The 21709-nt window shown below is 39.4% G+C and overlaps 1 protein-coding gene across 2 annotated transcripts in view; it reads left to right on the forward strand.

Moving 5' to 3' along the window:
- IKZF1 (IKAROS family zinc finger 1) overlaps window positions 1-10606 on the forward strand; it is a 65158-nt gene extending 54552 nt beyond the window's left edge. For both annotated transcript variants that reach the window (XM_030971322.1, XM_030971323.1), the window contains 3 exons: window positions 725-850; window positions 5197-5331; window positions 9514-10606. In XM_030971322.1, coding sequence (XP_030827182.1) covers window positions 725-850; window positions 5197-5331; window positions 9514-10217 — 965 coding nt within the window. In that variant the 3' untranslated portion in view covers window positions 10218-10606. The remainder of the gene's footprint in view (window positions 1-724; window positions 851-5196; window positions 5332-9513) is intronic.
- The last annotated feature ends 11103 nt before the right edge of the window (window positions 10607-21709 follow it).

Below are 21709 nucleotides of genomic sequence, written 5' to 3' on the forward strand. Positions count from 1 at the left end.
GCACCAATACATTATAAAACAAGTTGGATGTCTGAATCTGATTTTCCCCTAAGAACCTGTAAATAAAATTCAGAAATTAAACTGTGTAACTATCTAAAATTGTGAAATCACATATGAAGTGACAGTCTTATCATGTTAAGACAGAAAATTCAAGTCCAGAAGTACACAGAAAAGTATTGTTGGCAAAAAATTCCTCAAACTAGCTCAATCTGGATAGATGTAATACAGAAAATAAATTGTCATGCCATTTATCTTGAATTTCCAGAAGCAGAAAGCACACAAAATCTAAGATTGTCTTAAAAGAGTTGAGCTGGTTCTATTCACACCAGAACTGACCTCCAGCCAAGCAAGTCCCTACCTATACCACCAGTTTGTCCACTGGCAGTCTCTGTGTGACTGGACACTACAGAAACCGCTCCCAGACCTTTGAAGGTGTCTCAGTTCCTAACCTGTGTAGATGCTGTTTTTAAAGACGTAATGTCACAGTCTTTATCTGATCTGAATCATCTAAAATCAATTTGTAACACCTATGGAATTGGCCTGTTAATGTAAAGATATACAATCAGTTTTCCATTAGTTGTTTTTCACTTAGATTTTTAAATTAATGAAATCTTCCTTCACCACAGCATGGCTTAATTTTTGGGGTAGGCTTTTTATCTCTTGTCCTTACCATATGCTGTTGAATGCCTCATCTGAATCTCATAATGAATTGTGTTTTCTCCAGTTGGCAAACCCCATAAGTGTGGATACTGTGGTCGCAGTTACAAGCAGCGCAGCTCTCTGGAAGAACATAAAGAACGCTGCCATAACTACCTTCAGACCATGAATCTCTCAAGCAGCATCTATCCAGGTAGTAAAAGTGTCTATTTGGGCAATACTGCTGTCCTGTCATAAATGCAGAGAAAGGAGTGCAAAAGAATCAGTAGTACCATTTGTGGCAACTTTTGCTTTGGAGAGTCACACACATCCCCCACATGTGTGATATTGTGTCTGGATTTATTCTTTATTTGATAAATATTTGGCTGTTTTTTCACTTTTTTCAGCTCCAATAAAATGCCAAGGTACAATTCAAACATGTAGCAAAACACTTACAAGGCCTGGAAAACATCAGTTTGTCATGTCGAGAAAATATGGCTACATCAACTCACTGCCTTGTCTTGGAAGCCTATATTGCAATACACTTACGGATGTATTTTTAATAAAGACTTAATTCCAGTGTTCTAGTTGGTGCTGCAGAGTTTTCTGCACTGCACATCTCCTCCCCTTCCCAGCCACGGTTTAAAGGGCTTACTTGACCACTGGGACCAGCTCATCTAACAAGGATGAGATATCTGGCTTTGATCTCACTCTGCCAAGCAAGAGAACATGAAGCCAGAGATATTTAATTTATTTAGGCAGTTTGACTTGAGACAGGTCAGAATGGCTAATAATTTGTCGACAACCTTCTTCCCAAGCTTCCCTTTGAAAGAAAACTGGGGGGAGGTAAGGACTTGTGTTGAGACTAGTGTAGTGATGAAGGTAAAGTCCATTTCTTGGAGAAATCAGAAAACTATACCCAGAAAGAGAGTAAGCAGATATTGGGGCTTGGATTATATTTTTTAACAAAGATCCAGGAAGATCTGTAAGGGATTCATCACAGTAATTAGCCATAAAAAGTCCTCTTGCTTGTGCAGCTTTAGATGGAGAAGATCCAGTTTCTATGGTGGAGTTTAAATCCAGTCAGTAAGTTCCATTTCCTGCATACCTTTTTAATCCTGTCAGGATATGTTATTTAGTTTGTCAAATGACAAAAAATGGAAAGTTCTCTCTGCCCTCTGTGCAATGATGCTTCATTTAATATTTTATATCTGTACAGAACCTGAATATGTTTTTACATGCTATCAAATAATGTAAAGTATATGCACATAATGATAGCAGTGAATACAACTGAGAAGCTTCTGCAGGCAGCATGTTAGAGCAGTTCCCTTTCTAATTTTATTGAGGGGCTCCAGAATATATGAATAGAAAACCTCAATGTAATAATACGAAGTAAGGAGAAATACTTATTTCTCAAAGAGATGAGTGGATTTAGAAGCAAATATTCTGGTTTGGGATTTCAGTCTTCAGTGTCTAGCACATGAATTTAAGTGCCTGCACACTGAATTTGAAAATCTGTGTGAATGAGTAGCTGAACTACTACGAAAGTCTTAGTAAGACGAAAGTGATGTCAGGAATCCTAAACTTTAATAAGAAAGAAACAGTTTTAGAGACTGACTCTTGTTTATATCAAATCCTGAAAGGAGAGCTTGCGCCAGCTTACAACTAAATAACTAACAACTCCATGGGATGAAAACTTGAGGAATTAATTAATGCTTTGGAAGAATCACTTCTTCTTGTATATACATTTATATATGTATATTTTCTTGTATAGTCTTCTTGTAGTCTTCTATATTGCATATTTGACATTATAGGACTGCTTTTGCAAATTAGAAAAAAATTAAATTAACTGAAGAGTTTAAATCTCATATTCAGCCAAAGACTTTACTCTTAAAGAAATTTAGTCCTCAGTTTAAAAAAATGAAACTTTCCTGCATTTTTCCTAGTATTTTGCATTATGAAAATGTAGAAAAAACAGTTTAGAATGAGTGGATGCTTTTGAATTCTACTGGATTCTATGATATAGCTAGAAAAGCCAGCAGCTATAATACCACTGTTCTTAAACTATTTTAAGGTGTGATGTGGATCTGTTATTATTCAGACCCCTTTTTTCCCCCATTCTCTAAAAACAAAATTCAAAAAATTTGTATAAAAATATCTGCTAGTCCATTTGATTTGACATTCTGCCACAGCAAGACTGCTTTTTACAGAATTTTTAAAATACTTTAGGCAGCACGCATAGAAAAATTGTCAGTGGAAAGAACCTAAACTTGTAGAAGTTTTCCATCAACTTGGAAATCTAAAAGATGTAATTGAGAAAGAACTTAAATAAGGGAAAGATAGAGTAAAAGGGAGTGAGAAGTGGAGCAAGAGATTGTACTTACATTTTTAACTTTTACATGAAATTGGAACCTGATGAATTTAATTGCAAAATTTTTATTTTAGAAGACTATAATATCACTGTCCATGGGAAGTTCTTCTCTTAGAGATATTACCTGTAGTTTTGCATTTGAGTTGAGTGGAAGTGTGCTGAATTCTAATCAGGCTTAGATAAAACAGTAGGAGAAGTAGTTTATGAAGTTTTTAAAGGGTCAATTACAGTTCCTCAGTCACTGTGAGTTTTTTGTTTGAAAAGATAACATGATTTTTTTTTCACTTCACAAACACCAAATTATAGAGAAATAGTTATTCATTTGGTTGCAGATTTCAGAGGGTTTCAGTTGCAAGTACTGGGGATTGGTACATGATTCAATTTGCCCTCTTTTTTAAGAAGTTTTAGAAGTTTGAAAGTTTAACTGTTAAATACATGACTCACCCTCTCTTGAACTGATTAGAAATGTTATTATATCCTAAACAGATATTTCTTGATAATTTCAACTTTTAACTAAATATTCAGTCTTTTGTGTCCCTGTTGAATGTCTGCCTTAAAAGATTCTCTGTAAGTCTCTTCCTGAGATGGTACCTGGAAGCCTTGGTCAGCACAAGATGCTGGTGTGTGCTTATACAATGATGGCTATGTACCATAAACACCCTTTCGTTTTCTGCACCTTCATGACTAAATTCTTCTAATTTCCTGCATTGGTCGCAATCTTTAGTGTCATATGGGGCTGGAACATAATTCTGTGAAACTCCGTGTAAAGGAAACTCCAGCACTGGCATTTTCATTGTCACTGTCACTGTCACTGCAATATGTGCTGCTGCAGCAGGGACTCAAGAAACAGTTGTGTACTCCTCAGTTTGGTTGCAGGGTACTGTTGAATAGGAAACTTCACCTGTTCCTCACAGGTATCCATCAGAGCTGATTTCATATATTTCAGGTCTAACAAAATTTTCACAATCATCCTTTAAATAGATGATAAGCTGTGGTATATTCTCAGAATAACATTGGATCACAACGATGTGTTCTCAGCTATTGAGAAACAGCCAGGTACCAGAGTAATGGGTCCTGTGAACCAGTTAATCCAGTGATAAAACAAATTCTCAGCAGGCACAGAAGGAAAAATATAGCAGAGCAGGGCACTTAATTGAAATAACTTGAAGAATCAAAGTGTAAAAATAATCTTTTGCATCTTCCTTTATCAGCACCCCAAAAGTTCAGGAAAAGTGTCCATATCTTAGTAGCAGATAAAAGTAAAATTAACCCAGTTTTCTCCCTTGACAAACAAACCAAAAAGACCCCAAACCCCACAAACAGAAAGCCTACAGCAAAACAGTTGTGTTGTGATCTTAGTCCATTTGCCTTTCTCTTAGGTGCTGGAAGTCAGAAATACCTTTCCATACCTGTTTCACAGTCATTGTTTTGACAGCGCATTTTCATACATCCCTTTTGTTTCTGCAGGAAAGTACTGAAGTAAAATATACTGAAAATGAAATAGTCTCCTTTTCCTAGAGCCTCACATTAAGCTCCTAATTCTACAGAGTCTCAGCAGCAGCAGGAGGTTGGGAAACAGGTTTGAGTATTAGAAATTAGTGTTCCACTGAAGGTGTGATTTTATCAATTAAAATTGTTAAAGTGTAAAATAGCATCAAGGAAGTACTGAAATATTTGCTATGGGATAAAAGGGGATGGAAACAAGGGTTGGTGTAGCTTGCAAATAAATCTTCCACTGTTGGAGTTGAGAAGTTTATCAATTTTTCCTGCTGAGGAAACAATTATCATAGAATGGGAGAGGTGCAGAAGAACATTGCAGGGGGTTTCAGTGGGAGAGTGGAAAGGTGAACTGCTTTGTGTCCAGGATAAAGTTAGGACCTCATTTATTCACAGAAATGCAGAATGGCTGTAGAACAAAGGGTGGAGTGATTATGTGACATACAGGCAGAAACCTTGCAGTTGCTATCTCATTTTTGTGTCCTAAATGAGGAAAACATGAACATGTACGTAGATTAACCAGCGTGAGGGAATTTGTTACTGAGAGTCAGAATTGTCCTGTGTCTCATATGCTGAGCTCCTTCATCCAGCTGCTTGGGAGCTAAAAGACATTGACTGACAAACAATAACCTAAGACAACAGTTCCATTAAAATGGAACCTACCTAACCCTTCTGATGTCATTTGATTTCAGTCATAAAAGACGAAAGTAACCAGAGTGAAATGGCTGAAGACCTGTGCAAGATAGGGTCAGAAAGAGCCCTCGTGCTGGATAGACTAGCAAGTAACGTCGCCAAACGTAAGAGCTCTATGCCTCAGAAATTTGTTGGTAAGAGTTAAACGTTTGCTGTCTCCTAAAAATAAAATAAAACAAAGCCCCCTAAAAAATCACAGCATTTTTACTTTTGCTTTATAATTTTGCTTGTTTTGCTAAATTAACAATATGTATCTCTATAGAAGCAGATACAGAGATATGTTGGAGGAAAAAAAATAACTAAACATCTCCAGCATAAATTTCTGCATGTTTAATTTTTCACATTTGGAGATCAATTTTAAACCTATTTCCTGCCTTTTTAAAAGCTTACAGACCAGATCATTACAAAATCTGAACAGGTTCTTGAAGTTGCCTTAAGAACCTGAAGATAGGAACAGAAGTTTGCCGTTGAGATAGCATTTGATCACACTTTCAGAGTTATTTTATTGAAATCTTGAATGACATTCAGATCTGGGCATATTGATGTTTCTGAAAGCATTTGTGAATAGTTGAACGTAGACTGGGTAATATTCTTCACCCTTTGATAAACTCTGTTTATTTTTACAGCCCAAATTGATATGTCTCAAAACAGCACCTAAATGAAATGTAAACTTTGTGTACATTCTATGAAAGATGCAAAAACTTCATGTCCATTTACACATAGCAGTTCTTGTCTTAACAATGAAAAATTTGACATTAAGCCTATAAAAATGAAGGCTGCACATATTGTTCTGTTTAATAGGCCTGTTCTAAGTAGGGATTACAGCAGTTTTGTGAGATCCACATACAATATTTTGTCAACTATGCAAGATTATTCTTCAATAAATTAAAACATGGGAGATCAGAGGACAGCATATACTCATATCTAGTTAGGTTCTTTTTTAACTCTCTGTACATTTAAAAAATATTATTCCATAGGAAACAATCAGATTAAAGTCTCTGAAACAAAATGCACATTAAGAAGGTCTTCAGTCAAAAGTTAAGGGAAAAAAAACGTCAGTTTACGGGACAGAAAATGCAAATATACTTTCTTCAACAAGGACACAGGAGTGAAATGAAAATTAGTATTTCCTAGACATGAAAAACAGAGTTTCAGCTATGTCAGGAGGTGCAACAAAAGGTTTTAAATTAAATTCCAAGGCTTTTTTCAAGTCCAAATACAACAATTCTGGGAGGTAGTCAAGGTTAAGAAATGCTTATGTTTATAAAAGGGCAAAAGTTGTAGTAGACATAGATACCAAAAATATATCAACTATATGTAAGGCCAACCAGACTAGTTTAGACATTCTAGTAACTGTTTGCATCAGCCCAAATACTAATTCTGTGAAAGCTCCAGGAAGATTAAAAGTGCTTAAATTTAAAAGGTACTAGCAAATATACTATATGTAATGTATCCTTGGGTGTGGATTGGCTATTTCATTCTCTTTTTCTCTGTTCACCCTGAGAAACAGTAAAGACAGCCAGTTTAACTATAAGTTTTAGGAGTGCAGAGTTTCCTGTCAATTTTTCAGGGTGCAGTGTAGGAAGACAACTTACTGACAGCAGATATTTATGGAAATTTGCTAGGCTTCAAAAGGAAAAATTTTCTAACAAGCAAATGCTCCCAAATTCTTTCCTTTCCAATCCTTATCTACTGCTTCATACAATAGAAAAATTCCTGATTAACACAAGGTTGGGCTGGCTGCTGAGGAGAGCTTTTGGGAACTTAATTGCTCCTGTAAATTATCATGTCCCAATACCTGTGCTGAGTTTCAGGGAGAAGGAGAAAATGGCATCATTCACATAAAGGAAGGAGTGTCTTCTGCTTCAGTAGTTTTTCTCAAGACTAAATTAATTACCTTTCAAAAATTAGATTGTTCAACAAATTCATCCAGTTACCTGTAAAATTCTGTCTGTATTCCATACTGGAATAGTTCCCAAATCCAAAAGAACTGGGCCATCCAAACCTGAGAGTGAGAACTCCACAAAAAGTTGATATATGGTTATAATGTTTAAAAGAACAGGCAGCCAAGAAAGGGATTAAAAAACACTAAGAGAAAAGGTGCCCACATGCAGTGAATGCATTTTTACTGTTTAAGTACCTGCTGCAGAATCCTGAGCAATGCAAACCTTGAAGTGCATCAAGCCATTAGCAGTTTAATTTACTTATGCTCTAATAACCACAGAAATGAGCTATTATTTTTAATGAGTGCAAGTATTACTGCATTGCCTAGATATAGAAATGGTGCCTGCCTTCCCTAACTTTGTGTGTGTTTCAGGCACTTTGCTTGGAAACAAATTTTTCTTATGAACACTTGATTCTCTCAGCACAACTACCAACTAGTTATGCTACATAAAGCAAATACTACCCAAGAAATAGATATTAAAATCTTGCTTTCTGGATGCCCAAAATTTTATTTCTAATGAAGACCAGTCCCATTTTTCAGTGGTGTGCAGTGCCCATGGAATAGGAATGATTTTGGCTTCATTTTTTCCTCCTTGAATAAAGTGTATACATTCATGTTAGGAGAGTTTTTCTGTATTTAATTTGAGAGTCTTTTACAATGCCTGTTTTGAATCTTAGGCAACTCTGCCTGAAAAGTATAGCATTATAGAGGATAAATCTGGAATTAAAAAAGATGAAGCCCAAATTGGCAGAATGATTGGGAAAGAAAACAAGAGGAACTGGAAGCTTGTGTAGCATAGCAGCTAGAAGGTGTCTGTACCCTACATCCCCTACAGGAACTTATGCAATGCTCAGGGTATTTCTTTCTCTGCTTGCAGAGCATGGCACTGGTGTGAAACCATATCTTGTGGGAAATGTAGACCACAGGACTTCCTACACTTTAGCCCCCATCATTGCAAAAGTGTTGTGCTAGAAGATTTTTGCTCTCTTCACTCACTTTGAATGGTCAATCTGAGTAGAAACTGGGTGGAAAATTGTTGATAAATTAATGTACAGATCTTCTGGTAAAATTTCCATGCTTCTGTTAGGATTTCTTTTGACAAATTAGGACTTTCCAAGACCTACCAGTAAATTTCATGTTCATCAGGAAATGGTGACAGCACTTCACTGAGATGTTTGTGGCTTTTAGTGTTTCCCAAGATCTGAAGAGCTAGAAAATCCATCCAGACTATCAACAATATGTTATTGGTAGACCATAGGAGCTTGTGAAAATCTTTTACCTCTTTACATTTGCGTGAATTTATTAAGGGCCTGGTAATAACTGATGGTTTACACTGTTAGACAAGACTGCTCAAGTTCATAAAATCAATATCTGTGCATTTAAATAGTTTTTTCCATTCCTAACTTTTTTCTTCTATGTTTTGCTATCTGTGCAGTAATTTGGGGGAAATTGTAGTGAACCTCAATTAAATATTTCAATACTGGGGTATCCAGCTAAATATACTATCAAGGTATACTATTAGTGCAGTCTGATTTAAAAATAATATATATAGATAGATTTACCCCTTATTTAAGGCATCCCATCAGAATTAAAGTTACCACTTACAAGTAATCTTGCTCCAGATAAGACTTTCTACCTTGTAGGAAAAATATGCTCCAACTACAAATGTGCTTAAATTTTTTCCATGATTCTTGGTTTCTCCTGTATACAACTTTTTGACACAAAATATTTAGGGACATGGGTAGCTTCTGGTAATGTGACTAACATGGCTTATGGTAGGTGTGTGGGGATGGTGGCAATATGAAAAATAAAGTTTTTATTGATTTTTCTCCGAAATGACATATATATGACCACATTGCCGGTATGGGTTCTTACTAAGAAACTGAAGGTCTGAAACTAATTTCAAGTCTAAAAATGTAATACTTTAGGTAAAAATATTGATAATGTGCATCATGCTCTGAAGCATCAGGCCAGGCTTGCTGTGGCTGTGAGGGTACACTGGCTTCAGCAGCCACAAAGGCAGTGAGTGGCCTCTGTTCACCATAGAGGCCGATGAGGGACACCAGTAAGAAAGGAGAAAGATATGACAAAGCATTAGATCTGTAGCTCCCATGAGTCCCTGTATAATTATTTCCAGAATTTCTTTCATCCATTTGCTTTTCCAAAACCCTCAAATTATTTTGCATGCTGAAAAAGACCACCAACCCACCACTTTTCTGAGCAGCTGTATTAGAGAACCCTGAATACCTTAGGTGGATTTCAGAGGTGGATTCGGTCAACTGTCCTCTTCCCTATTTTATTAATCCATGATGTTCATTTCCTTAATCATGTAGAAATCAGCCCTCTAACTCCTCCCTGTTTTCCACTGCAGGTGACAAATGCTTGCCCGATCTTCCATACGATGCCAGCATCAACTATGAGAAGGAGAACGAGCTGATGCAGACGCACGTGATCGACCAGGCCATCAACAACGCCATCAGTTACCTGGGGGCAGAGTCCCTGCGCCCCCTCGTCCAGACACCGCCGGGCGGCTCTGAGGGAGTGCCCGTCATCAGCCCCATGTATCAGCTCCACAAGCCTCTTGGGGACAATCAGATTCGCTCCAACCTCCCTCAGGACAGCGCAGTGGAAAATTTGTTGCTGCTTTCCAAAGCCAAGTCTGTCTCCTCGGAACGAGATGTCTCTCCCAGCAACAGCTGCCAAGACTCAACAGATACAGAGAGCAATAATGAGGAGCGCAGTGGTTTGATCTACCTGACAAACCACATAGGTGCCCATACAAGAAATGGCATTTCTATAAAAGAAGAAAATAGGCAATACGATGTCTTGAGAGCAGGCACTGACAATTCCCAGGATGCTTTCAAAGTGATCAGCAGCAATGGGGAGCAAGTAAGGGTTTACAAGTGTGAACACTGTCGAGTCCTTTTCTTGGATCACGTGATGTATACGATCCATATGGGCTGCCATGGGTTCCGCGATCCTTTTGAATGCAACATGTGTGGCTACCACAGCCAGGACAGGTACGAATTCTCTTCCCACATAACTCGAGGGGAGCACCGTTTCCACATGGGTTAAAACACTGGCACAGATCAAGCCTCAACAGCTGCGTTACTGGAGCTGCACGAGCCATGACAGCAACAAAGCAGAAGTCAGCTGGACAGTAAAAGTCACGAGAGAATCATAAGTTCAGCAATGTTCTCCCACAAGAACAGGGATTTCATTTTGGTAGCATGCATTGCAACTCAGTTTTCTAAAATTCGTTTTTACTGAAAATGTTTGATCACCAAAAACCTTTAGTAATGTAAGTAGGAGTTTTTGTAGTCACATAGCTGAAAGCCCTTCCCTGAACTGATGCTTCTTGCAAGCCCCTCTTGCCAGAACTCTTAACCACTTGCAGAGTGCTCCACACAGCGAGGACACAACAGGCAGCAGCAGCCAGGCTTTCTCTCTTAGCACACTGAGTGTAGGGCTCTTCTACCAGATGTGTGATGTTTTTTGATTTCTAGTATTATTTGACTACTTTGAGAAGATTGAACTCAAGATGGATGGACCCATTTCAGATGACTTCATTGACCGCTGGGGTGGGATGGGACCCCCTCAGCCAGAAGGTTCTTTGGTGAGCTGCTTTGGTGGTAAGAAGAAGAACATTTCCACCTGTAAGTGTGCTACTGGTATTGATAGCACAACATGCCTTGTTTGTGTCACTAGGCAGGCAGCAGGAATGCAAAAGATAAAAGAAATACCCTTGTAATATACTCTGTGAAGTATGAATTGCATTTAATGTATAGAAAAAGGGTATTGTTGGCTTTTCTTTGAATAAATATTTTCTCTTCCTATCCAATAAACCCCCACTTTTTGTTAAGCAACCCCTCCTTACTCTGCATATAAAAGTTACAATGTATTTAATTTTTCTTCTCTTTAAAGTTTTAGTTATTTAGAAGAGTATGATGTACAGTTGAGAAAGTAGATAGGTATATGTGTGGGGAGTCTCCTTAAGCACATTTTTCATCTTTTTAAACTGTCTGGAAAATATCTAAATGTCCCTCTCTTAAATATAAAAAAATCCCATTTTGCTGGCACAGAAGATGTCCTCTTGTAAATTTTGTGGCTCTACTCGTAAGTGTTGCACTTGATTATTTTTAAAGCACTGAGATTAATTAAACCAGCCAGTCAAAATTTGCAGCCGTCTTATTTTTTTCCTGGCATTTGCCATTTAATGAGGGACCAAGACCCACAAAGTTGTGGTGACCCTTTATTTCCTATCCAACCGGTCATTTCACTAAGTGTTTTGAGTTACTTTTACTTCAGTGGAACTAATCTTAAGATATAAAAAATATTGGGTTTTGCAGAATGGAGACTAGAGGCTGCAGCACTTTGCAGAATGCAGAAAGGTCCACCAAAGTCTTTCTCCATGGTGGGTTCTGCTGCAGGTACTGTAGCTTCAGTTAGAATTAAAACTTCTACGACAAATAGGTTTTAACTCCATACACATCTGATAAAAAACCTTTTTTTTAAAGCTTCTACTTAGCTTCCTCTTCCAAATATTTCATTTCTCTCCCTGAACACCCCCATGCTTTAGGACTGGGCAAAAATAATTTTTTTGCAGCTGCATAAAAATCCGTCACTGGTGCTGCAATATTTTCTGGGAAACATTCATAAAAAACCCCATCTTATTAACTTAATGTAGAAAATACTTCCACTCTGCATAAGGAATGGATATTTTACAGTAAACACTGTCAAATACTCAACAAGACTAGCAGTCTTGTCATACATTTACGGATTTTCCATTAATAAGTGCATGCAAGCACATGTATTTGCTATAAAACAGATTTGATGGGACCATGAACTGCTTGTGCCTGGGCCAGTGTGGCCTGATGCTACATTTGCAGCTATATTTGATAAACATTTCCTATATACACATACCATTACAGGCATGCCGAGTTCCTTCTTCTGCTTTCACTTTGGCAGGTGTAGGTCAGGAGCAACAACAGTGAGGCTGAGCAAGGACACTGATAAGAACATGAATCACGAATGTGTGCTTACACAACCTCCAGCTTTGGCTGTTCATGCAGCTGTGAGGCCCTTGCTTCAGTGGACACGGCAGTGTTTTTACACTGAACCTGCAGGAGAGCCTGAAAATGCGGTGGCTTTGTCACCAGAGGTGAACGCTGTGTAGGAATGCCCACAGACTGGTGCATACATCCTCAGCAGGGAAAACACATTACTGGTACATGTTATCCCCAAAATGAGCGGTGTGAACTACAGACCCAAAGGTGATCATCTCTATTCCCACGTTAGAACTCAGTTGCCTTAAGGGACTTTATTGATGCCCTCTACTCCTGCATTATAACTCAGCTGGGAGGTTATTGCTTGTTACCTGCCAGCCCAAGAGGCTGCACGAGGGGTGGGCACAAGGAATCCCTGGCCACTTTCATGCCCCAGCCATGGTCTTGTCATCAATGCCTGCTACACATTCAGCTTCAATTCACCTGGCAATAAGGTGTTACCAAATATTTTGCATAGGAATGATCTGAAGAGGACTTTCCAGGGGTTAACTTACATGGATGAGTTTCCTTTAATTTTAACCTTCCTTTAAGTACAGATGGAATGGGTTCATTTTTCATAGCTGGCATGGTTACCTTCAGCTGTTCTTACCCCTCTCCAATTTTGATTGATGCCAAACGAGAGGGTACAAATAATTTATGAGCCCTGCTGCAATGTCCTATGTGAGATCAGACAGTGGCTGTACAGAAATGTTCTGCTTTTACTGCTCTTAGACCTCTTTCCTGTTCTTCTTAGATTTAGGTCACTGTATACCCCATGCCATAATTTTTTCCACCCTTCATTTTAAGACTCCCCCAGCTATACAGGGGAGGGGGACAGCAGTTCACTCAGGTGGTTTTGTTTCTTTGCTTTTACCAAAAACCAGCACCAATAAAGCCACGTGCATGAACCGTGTAAGCAAGCGCAGCTCTAGTGGAGTTCGAGTGTGCCTCAAACACAGCTTGGAGAGGTGATTTCTGATTCCTGGGTAGGTTTGCTACCTTCACCACATCTCTTTGCACACACACACACACACACACACACACACACACACACACGTGTCCAAGTCCCTGTGTCTCTCCTCCTGTCCACATGCACATGCCCTCTCTGAGGCTTTGTGTGTCATTAATATTTTATATACATTTGTATGTGTATATCTATCTAAAATGGTTGGTATGACATGATGATGCACTGTCACTCACAGTGGGTTTGTTTCCTGACTCTGGAGTTTTCTTATTTATACTATAACAGAATATGTTGATGTTGTATAATAAACAGTATAGTAGTATAAGTAAGTATATTAAGACACAGTGTATCAGGGCATAGTCTAAAGGCAGAGCAAATGGCATTCTCTGTTCACTAAAGGGCTTTTTTAGTTTTGCTTTTTTCCAGTGTTTTTCTCTTTTGCACAAAATCATCTTCAGTTTGTTTAGGAACAAGTGGTTCAATAATTTTATTTATGAACATATGCAAGGATGGCATGAAAATAGGATGTTGTGTTTGTGTACGTTGAAACAAACTGTGCCCTCAGAAAAGTTTAGTGAATTCTTCTTTTTTGCTCTTTTTTTGCTATGGTACAATACCCTGATATGGCTTAGTTGACCTTTAAAAGGAGTAAATATGTGCGTGGTTTTAAGTTTATATCTGTTTTAAATAAGTAAAAAGTAATTGCATCCCATTCTTCCCCAGGCACTGCCTTTTCTAATGGAAAAAGTTGTATTTACACTTTTCTTTTCTTTTTTTTTGCTGTGGTTTTATATTGTAACTTCATTTTCTTTGAGAATATTGTATTTAAAAAAGAAGCAATTTCATAAAAATTGGAAATATTATTAAATTATGTCTGCAAACTGAAATGTATCTTTTGAGACAAGAGAACAAGATAAAAACCCCAAGCCCCAGAATATTTTTGTCACTTTCCTCATGGGTGAAGGAGGCACTGGGCACAGCTGGAGGCTCTGTGTCTGTGGGTGTTGACTGTGTGGGAGGGGACTCAGAGCAAGGTGAGGTGCAGATAGACAGAGCCCCATGGGGATTCCATCATGCCATCCCTGCACCACGGAAAGTCCATCCATGTTTTCCCTGCACCATGGTGAGTCCATCCGTGCTGGCCTCGCAATCCAAACTCTGTGGCCAAAAATGCCAGGCTGTGTCACCACCCTGCCCTCACCCCCCCACATGAGGCAGCCTTGCTCAGCCAGCTCCAGGTCCTGAACTGGCCACCTGCTCTCCAGAGTGTCCCTGCCCATCCCAATCTCCCAGGTCCTGCAAGCAGCCCACTGTTGAGAAGTCCTTCCTCTCCAGCCCTCTCCTCACACCCTTCCCTCCCACCAGCCAGATGGAGTCATTACAGAACACAATTACTTCTGCATGTAGAGTCATGGTAATTCAAAGTAAAACACAGAGAAATTATTTCTACTATTTGCCATAACAAGGGTGATTTCTCTGCGGGTGTCCCTCTTTGTTCGAATTCCAGCACAGTAAATTTCACATCACATATTTAATGCAAACAAGGATCAGTGTTTTTCTCAGAAAAGGCACCATTTATAAAGTTTCAGAAATATTTCTATTTGTTAAATGGTATAATTTTGGACAAAGGGAGATTTTTAAAAGAAGAAAAAACAACCAAAACAAACCCTTATGGTATTGCAATTAATTCTTTTACAGGTTCCCAAAATCTAAATTTTCTTAAAGTTCCTTAAGTTTTTGTGTTATGGTTTCATTATAAACTATGACTACATCATATATGAAGGAGCTAACATCCTAGTTTCTTTGTTCCCCATCATAGCTGTTTCTCAGTAAATGAAACTACAGATTTCTGTTTCAGCTGATGACTTTTCTCCAAAACAAATATGTTCTGTTTAATAATAATAATAATAATAAGCACAAAAATAGACCAAATTTACTCTTCTCAAGCAGTGTTATTAAATCCTTTAGCTAGAGAAATCCACAGATTTAAATGCAAGTTTGTGTCCCTGAAAATCTGTTCTGGGTCTCTTATCTATTATGTTTCAAAAACTTCCTTCAAATCAACACATTTATATTTTTTCCTACACCAATAGCTTGCTTAAATTACATCAGAAACTGTGGCAGGTGCCAAGATACAAATTGTTACACAGACAAAACCTACAGCTACACAGGGTGAGTATTTTCAGCCTCAAGTGCTCAGACCAGCTTCCCAATCCACACATAGGCATCAAAACACCAAAACAGCAATAACCTTTGCTCAACAAACAGTGGGTTTGAAATCAAGAAATACATTAAAATATACACAAATATTTTAGAGACACCAAAATGAGAACTCAGAGCCAGACCTGGAGCACATGGATCAGATAATGTAACAATTTCCTGGATTTTTAATACTCTGTGTATGTGTGTGTATGTGTGTGTGTGTGTGTGTGTGTGTGTGTGTGTGTGTGTGTGTGTGAGAATCACTCAATCACTCAACATCATACTAGGGGGAAAGGAGTTAGAAATGCTCCTGACTTTGCCAGTACACTGAGGACATTGCACTGCTTTTATGAGCTTGTGAGATGGTCAAAAAGAAAGGGAAACTTTCATTGAAAGCTTCATGTTTCAGCAGCAGCACCAGCAACTTGAAAACTGAAAATGTGGCAACTGGAAAAGCAAAATATTTGATTTCTGAACAAACTGTTCATGCCTGTCTCGTGGGTCAGATCTCCAGGGCATCCTTCCCTGCTATGGGCCATCCAGGCTCTGTACACTAGTGTGAAACACAGGAAGCTTCTTGTCTGGAAGGAAAATTTTACATGAGAACAAATTCTGGTCAAAATGCATCATAAAAAACAAAGTTTCCTCAGATCTGGCCTGTGGAAGGCAAATGAACTCTTAATAACAGGACATCCATTATCCTAGTTTCTGAATTTTAATTCTTCTTTATTTTGGCTGCACAGACTTTGACTTTTCAGGACTGCTGAATTGAAGTCACTGGCAGCAGCAGACAAGAAGGATTTCTGAAATCCTGCCCTAATGGCCAAGAGATGGGCTTACAGAAAACAGGAAGGACAAAAATTTGCAAAGTTTCACTGAAAGTGGGATAGCTGGAAGTGAGAAATCCAAAGCCAGGCTTCAGAGAGCAGGAGTTAATCCCATTTAAACAAAAAAAGGCTGCACAAGCATGACTGAAACCCTGCTCTTGCCAAATGAACAGATCCTTCTTAACTGCAGCGACATTTCTGCTGCATTTATTGTTACAAACTTTTTTTTTCTTTTCATATAGAGAAAGATCTCACTGCTTCAAAGCCATCCCAGGACATGGAACAGTTCCTGGTTTTATCTGTCCTGACCACACATATGAGACATGTGAATGATAGAGGGCAGCTGCTGCTGTTCCTGCCACTGGTGGCGGCTGCAAATCACACAAACCAACGCCTTCCTGTCCCTTGGGAGAGAAGTGAAGGTTCTGGTTTATGAGCAGTTAGAGAATAAAAAAAGAAAAAAAAAAGTAGAAAAAAAATCTACACCTTGCAGCAGACAGCGAGCCAGGGGCTGGTGGGGGTGAGGAAGTTAATCAGCCCCAGGCAGGCTGTTCGGGATGAGGCCAAACAGATGGCTCGTCCCCGAAACGGCAAAACGGGAAGCAGATGTGGCCACCGCTTCTCCCCATGCATAACTGGGAACCAGCCGGTTGGTGAGGAACTTTGCATAACAAGGATAATTTGGTATCAAAACTGTCCCTAAAAGTGATCTGAATGGATCTGGGCACAGTTGACAGTTTTCACTTCTTGTTTCCCACTCAAGGTTCAACCAGATTAAATCTTAAATGTGACCTGACTGCTTGCCTGGGGTTGCTCTCAACTCTCTTCTAGGGAAACCTCTGGTTGGAGTCCTCAGGTCTCCACTGAAGCTTTCAGGGCTAAAACCCTGTTCTCTGTTCAGTCAGTTGACAATTTAGTGACCAATTTCAGTATGCTCTGATTTTTCAATCTGAAGTCCATAAACTTTTCTCGCAAGCAGCAGAACTAACCTTGAACTCATCTCCTCTATTCTATGCCCCAAAACTCATAGAGCCTGGATACAGGAACGCCACAAGCCTGGGCTAACATCCCCTGTAATCTCCTTTCCACTAAGAACAAAGCCAAGGGCCCCAGAGGAACCTGTCATCCCCTCCTGGGGAGATATCATCTGCCTGAGGGAGTAGCCTCTGGCTGCAAAGCCTCACCAACATGTCAGAGCATTTGCACCTGCCAGCCCTGCATGCACTTTACCAAAATAACTGGGAAAATAATCTGAGTAGTGAGGGGGCAGTTTAAAACGTAGATGGGATGTGTACTACAAGTAAATGAGGGATTTTTCTTTTTCTATTCCTCCATATTTTGTTTCAAAGGAGACAGTAATGTCAATTTGACTGCAGATTTTACTTTGTAGTGTCCCTATTGCATCGACTAGGATTAAAGAAACTACGGCTTTAATATGTCATACAAATCAGAAGAGAGATCCACAGAGCTTTTAACATTCAGGGTTGTTCAAATCTGGATTCAAATATTCCAGGTTTATTTCACTGATAGTTGCAGTGTACAAAAATATATCTTTATCACCTTACAGAGATTCCTCAGTGTAGCCATGGGACAGAATATAGACTTACTCTCCATTGCGCTGAAGAAAAAGAAGAGGGTGTAAATACTTGCCAGAAACATATTTGTAGCAGTAACCAAAGCCTTGTTACATGAATTTCACTTTTTTTTTTTAAGCATAGCACATAAGTGCTATTACCTCCCCAAATCCAGCTCTGAAACATTCACAAACTCTTTATTTTTGCTTTGCATCCAGTCACTTAGTTCCTGGCTAATAATATAGAGAGTGTTTTATTTGCATAGTCTAGCAAATGCACAGGGGAATTGTGCTGAGCACTCACATGTAAATAGGGGGTTTTTGGACTCATTAAGTATTGGTACAAATCAGAATGGTTACTTCTGCTTTGGAAACATCTGTCTCTCCATCTCCCTCTAATCGAGGCTGAGACACCAACCAGCCTTACAAGGAGTATTGTAACTATCTTATGATATTTTGAAAGTACCTGACAAGAGAATTTCTTCTGCAGGAAGCAGGGTAAAGCGGAGTAAGGGAGAATACTCGGGCTCCTGAGGAATACCCAGCACCAACAGAGCCTGCGGCTGCTTCTCCCTGAGCCACGACTCCACCAAATTTAAACAAAGGTGGGATCCTGACCAGCAGAAAGAGCAGAGGAAGAAAAGCTCGAGTGGTTTTAGGAAAACAGTGAAATGCATGTGTTAATAGAACAAGTCATGGAAAATTAGGCATGTTCACACATTTTCAAAATTAGGCATTTCCAAACCCCAGGCCAGGAGAAGGAGACTACAGGCATCTGCCTGAGTTTCATTAACTACTTCTTGATAGCTTAACCATTGGTCATTGAAAGTAGGAGCAAATGCACCAGAAGTGATAGGCAAACCAGAAGGGAAATGAAGGGTGGTAGAAGATTGGGTGGAAAAATTAGGATATCAAGTTCAGCAGTGAAGAAATTACTCTCTACCATAAGCGTTATTACTATGGAATTAAGATAAGCCAAACCCAGTGCATTTCAGGGGGAAAAAAATTCCACTTTTCCTAATAGCTGCATGCCTATTATAGAGTGCCTACTATACCATGGGAGAGTTGTCCTCTTCTCTTGATTATCCTTAAACCTGAAATCAACTCCTGAACTAAAACTATTCTTCTATTTAGATCTAAGTGACAGCTTCCTGCCCCCGACCCCTACTAAATCCAGGCAGCCAAAACAGGAATTCCCACTATACATTCACACTTCTTTTTTACTATCTTCTGACAAAGCACAGAACTGTATGGTGCAAGTCTTTTTCAATAATTCCTTTTATGCTGTCATTAATTTAAAAAAAAAAAATATTTTCTTACTATCCCATTCTCTGGAGATACAGAGTCCTGGAGAATATCCATTTTTGCTCCTAACACAGCAGGTGTGTAGTTCTCTTGACTTCGGGATGAGTGCGTGTCCATGTGTGTAAGATTACAAGTGGAAATTACTTTGAATCAAAAGGTGATATAATTTCTTCCTGTTATCTTTAAATTTATTTTATAGTTTCCAAAATTCAAGGTACTTTTTCTGAAAGGTTGTAAACAGCAGCACTAGTGTGAAACAACTACATCCTTTCCTTCCCTGAAGGGAAATTGAAGCACAAAACGCTCCCTGAATTCCTTATGCAAGCTTGTGCAATAGGTTTTTGACAAAATCAGGATTGGGAGCCAGGTCTTCTTATTTATTCTCCAGCCACAAATCAGGCTTCCTCTTTGGTGGACGGTAAACTCAGGAAACCCCAGCAGACCCTTGCACTAACAGCTAAGAATTGAAAAAAGGCCACAGGACTAAGAAGTCAGGCTTTATGTTACATCAAAGTATGTGTGTGTTTGTGCACATGTACTATATGTGCAAATACTACATGTCTGTCTAAGTCAAAATTTTCAATAATTTATATCTTTTTAACCAAGAGCTGCCAGTTTTCCTTCCACTTCTTTGTTAATAAAAACATCTTAAGTTGCCTATTTTCACAGAATATTTGATACCAAACATACCAAGACAGATAATATGTTCCATGATTAGTTGTTGAAGTTAGACAGCTTATGCCTTGCAAATGTCTTTCAAATGATGCACAGATAAAAAAGGAAAGCAATGCTGGGACAGGGGCTGCCTGTCTGGTGTACAGCCCTGTGGGTCTCTTTCCATTTTTCTACAGATACGTAATGTTATGCTCAAATATCTCTTTTATGTGACCAACTGATTTAACAGGTTGGGATGCTTTTCTAAACCTTCAAAAGCACAACACAAAATTACTTCATTTGCCCTCCCAACAATGTCAGGGAAGAACCTAAAAAAAAAAAAACCCAAAAAAGAAAGAGAAAAAACCAAAACCAAACAACCAAACAAAAAATAAATCAGCCTATAAGGGCTTTAGTTAGAGGCTCATTTGCAACGGAAAAGTTGAGACTCACCCAAACTTTGCACAAATAGGAACGTGCAAAATAGAAACTTCAGATAAGCTGTGGAAAGAGGGTGGGATTTCCAGAAAATAGAGAAGAACTTGTTACACCCTCCTTGTCTAACTTTGCAGGATCACCACAGCTTCTCTGGAGAAACAGTACATGCCGAGGGGGAAAGCGAAGAGCTTTCCTTTTGGTTCTGCTTCTCCTGTACAAACTGCTTGCCTAATTTCCTTTGCAATCAGGGAAATATTCAACTCAAACCCCATCATTTCCACATCTGCTTTTGCTACAAAGTCTCTTGCTACTTCCATAATTTTATGCCATGAATATTGTACCAGGACCGTGGTTCTTCTCCAGCCCAGGACTGCATTAGCGCCGAACAAGTTGAAGCTTTCGGGGCAGGGGGAACAGGGAGAGGCTGGCGCCACTCAGCCCCACAGCACGCCCTGACAAGTCTGCTAGCATGGGGTTGGAAAGGAAATGCCCAGAAGAAACAAATGCCAGGAGGTTTGGTGGTAGCAGAGAGGTGAAAAGAAATTTACACAAGAGGAAAAAAAAAAAGGAAAAAAGAAAATCAGGGTGGTGGTGTGGGGGGAGGAGTGTTAAAATACAAAAAATAATTTCTTCAGGAAATTGAGCTTCTTGGTTTCTTTAGCCTAAGCCTGTGTCTGCACCAGGAAAACGCTGGGAGGAATGAAGGTGGGTGTAAGGAACACTGGCTTCTGCAGTGAGCTTTCTAAAATGTTTTGCAGCAGTGATAAGGAAAAAAAATAATATAAATAATAGTACAAGTGTCACATGCAGTCAGCACACAAAAAGTGGGCCTGGAAACAGCTGCCCCAAAGATGGATATTACAGAGAGGGGATTTATGTTTTTTTTTTTTATGTGAGTTTCATATCAGTTTTAATTTTACTTATGTATCAGGAGAACGAAAATAAATAGCGATTTTTGGACTGATCTGTGAGCATCTCAGGAAGCTACACAACAAATTTCTGGACCCCACACAGTATCTTGGCCTGCTTTAGGCACAAAAGTTAAGCGCAGGATCCAAGAGCACAGCTCTTCTCTTGTCTCACTCGCAGGACAGCAGCGCTACAGGCACCAGCCCAGAGGCCACCGGGAGACTCCTGCAGCCATCACCTTCAGCAAGATTTCAGCAGCAGCTCCTTCAGAGCCACGCACAGAGCGAGGCAGAGATGTTATCACCATTTCCTTTCCCTTCCCTCAGGCGAGTGCTCTTTAAAGCAACACTCCCTTCGAAAAAGGGAATTGCGGCAGCGCTGGGCTTTCCCCCGACCATCCATGCTGCCACTCCGTGACGTTGCCTTTCCAAGGATTTGCCGAGCGCTGCTGTGTGGAAAACCAAATCCGCAGTCCCAAAATCTGTTGGCTGAACAAAAGGGATGGCTGGGACAAGCTGCCTGACAGAGAGCAAGCGCTTCCTGTTGTTGGCAGAAAGCGAGACTTCATGCTGTTCCCCCTTGCTTCCTTTAAAAACAGTGCCAGGAATTGATGTAAATTGGCTTCAGAGCATCTGACCCATGAAGCAGGG

This window comes from Camarhynchus parvulus, chromosome 2, assembly GCF_901933205.1.
Source record: "Camarhynchus parvulus chromosome 2, STF_HiC, whole genome shotgun sequence".
In the NCBI taxonomy this organism is placed as follows: domain Eukaryota; kingdom Metazoa; phylum Chordata; class Aves; order Passeriformes; family Thraupidae; genus Camarhynchus; species Camarhynchus parvulus.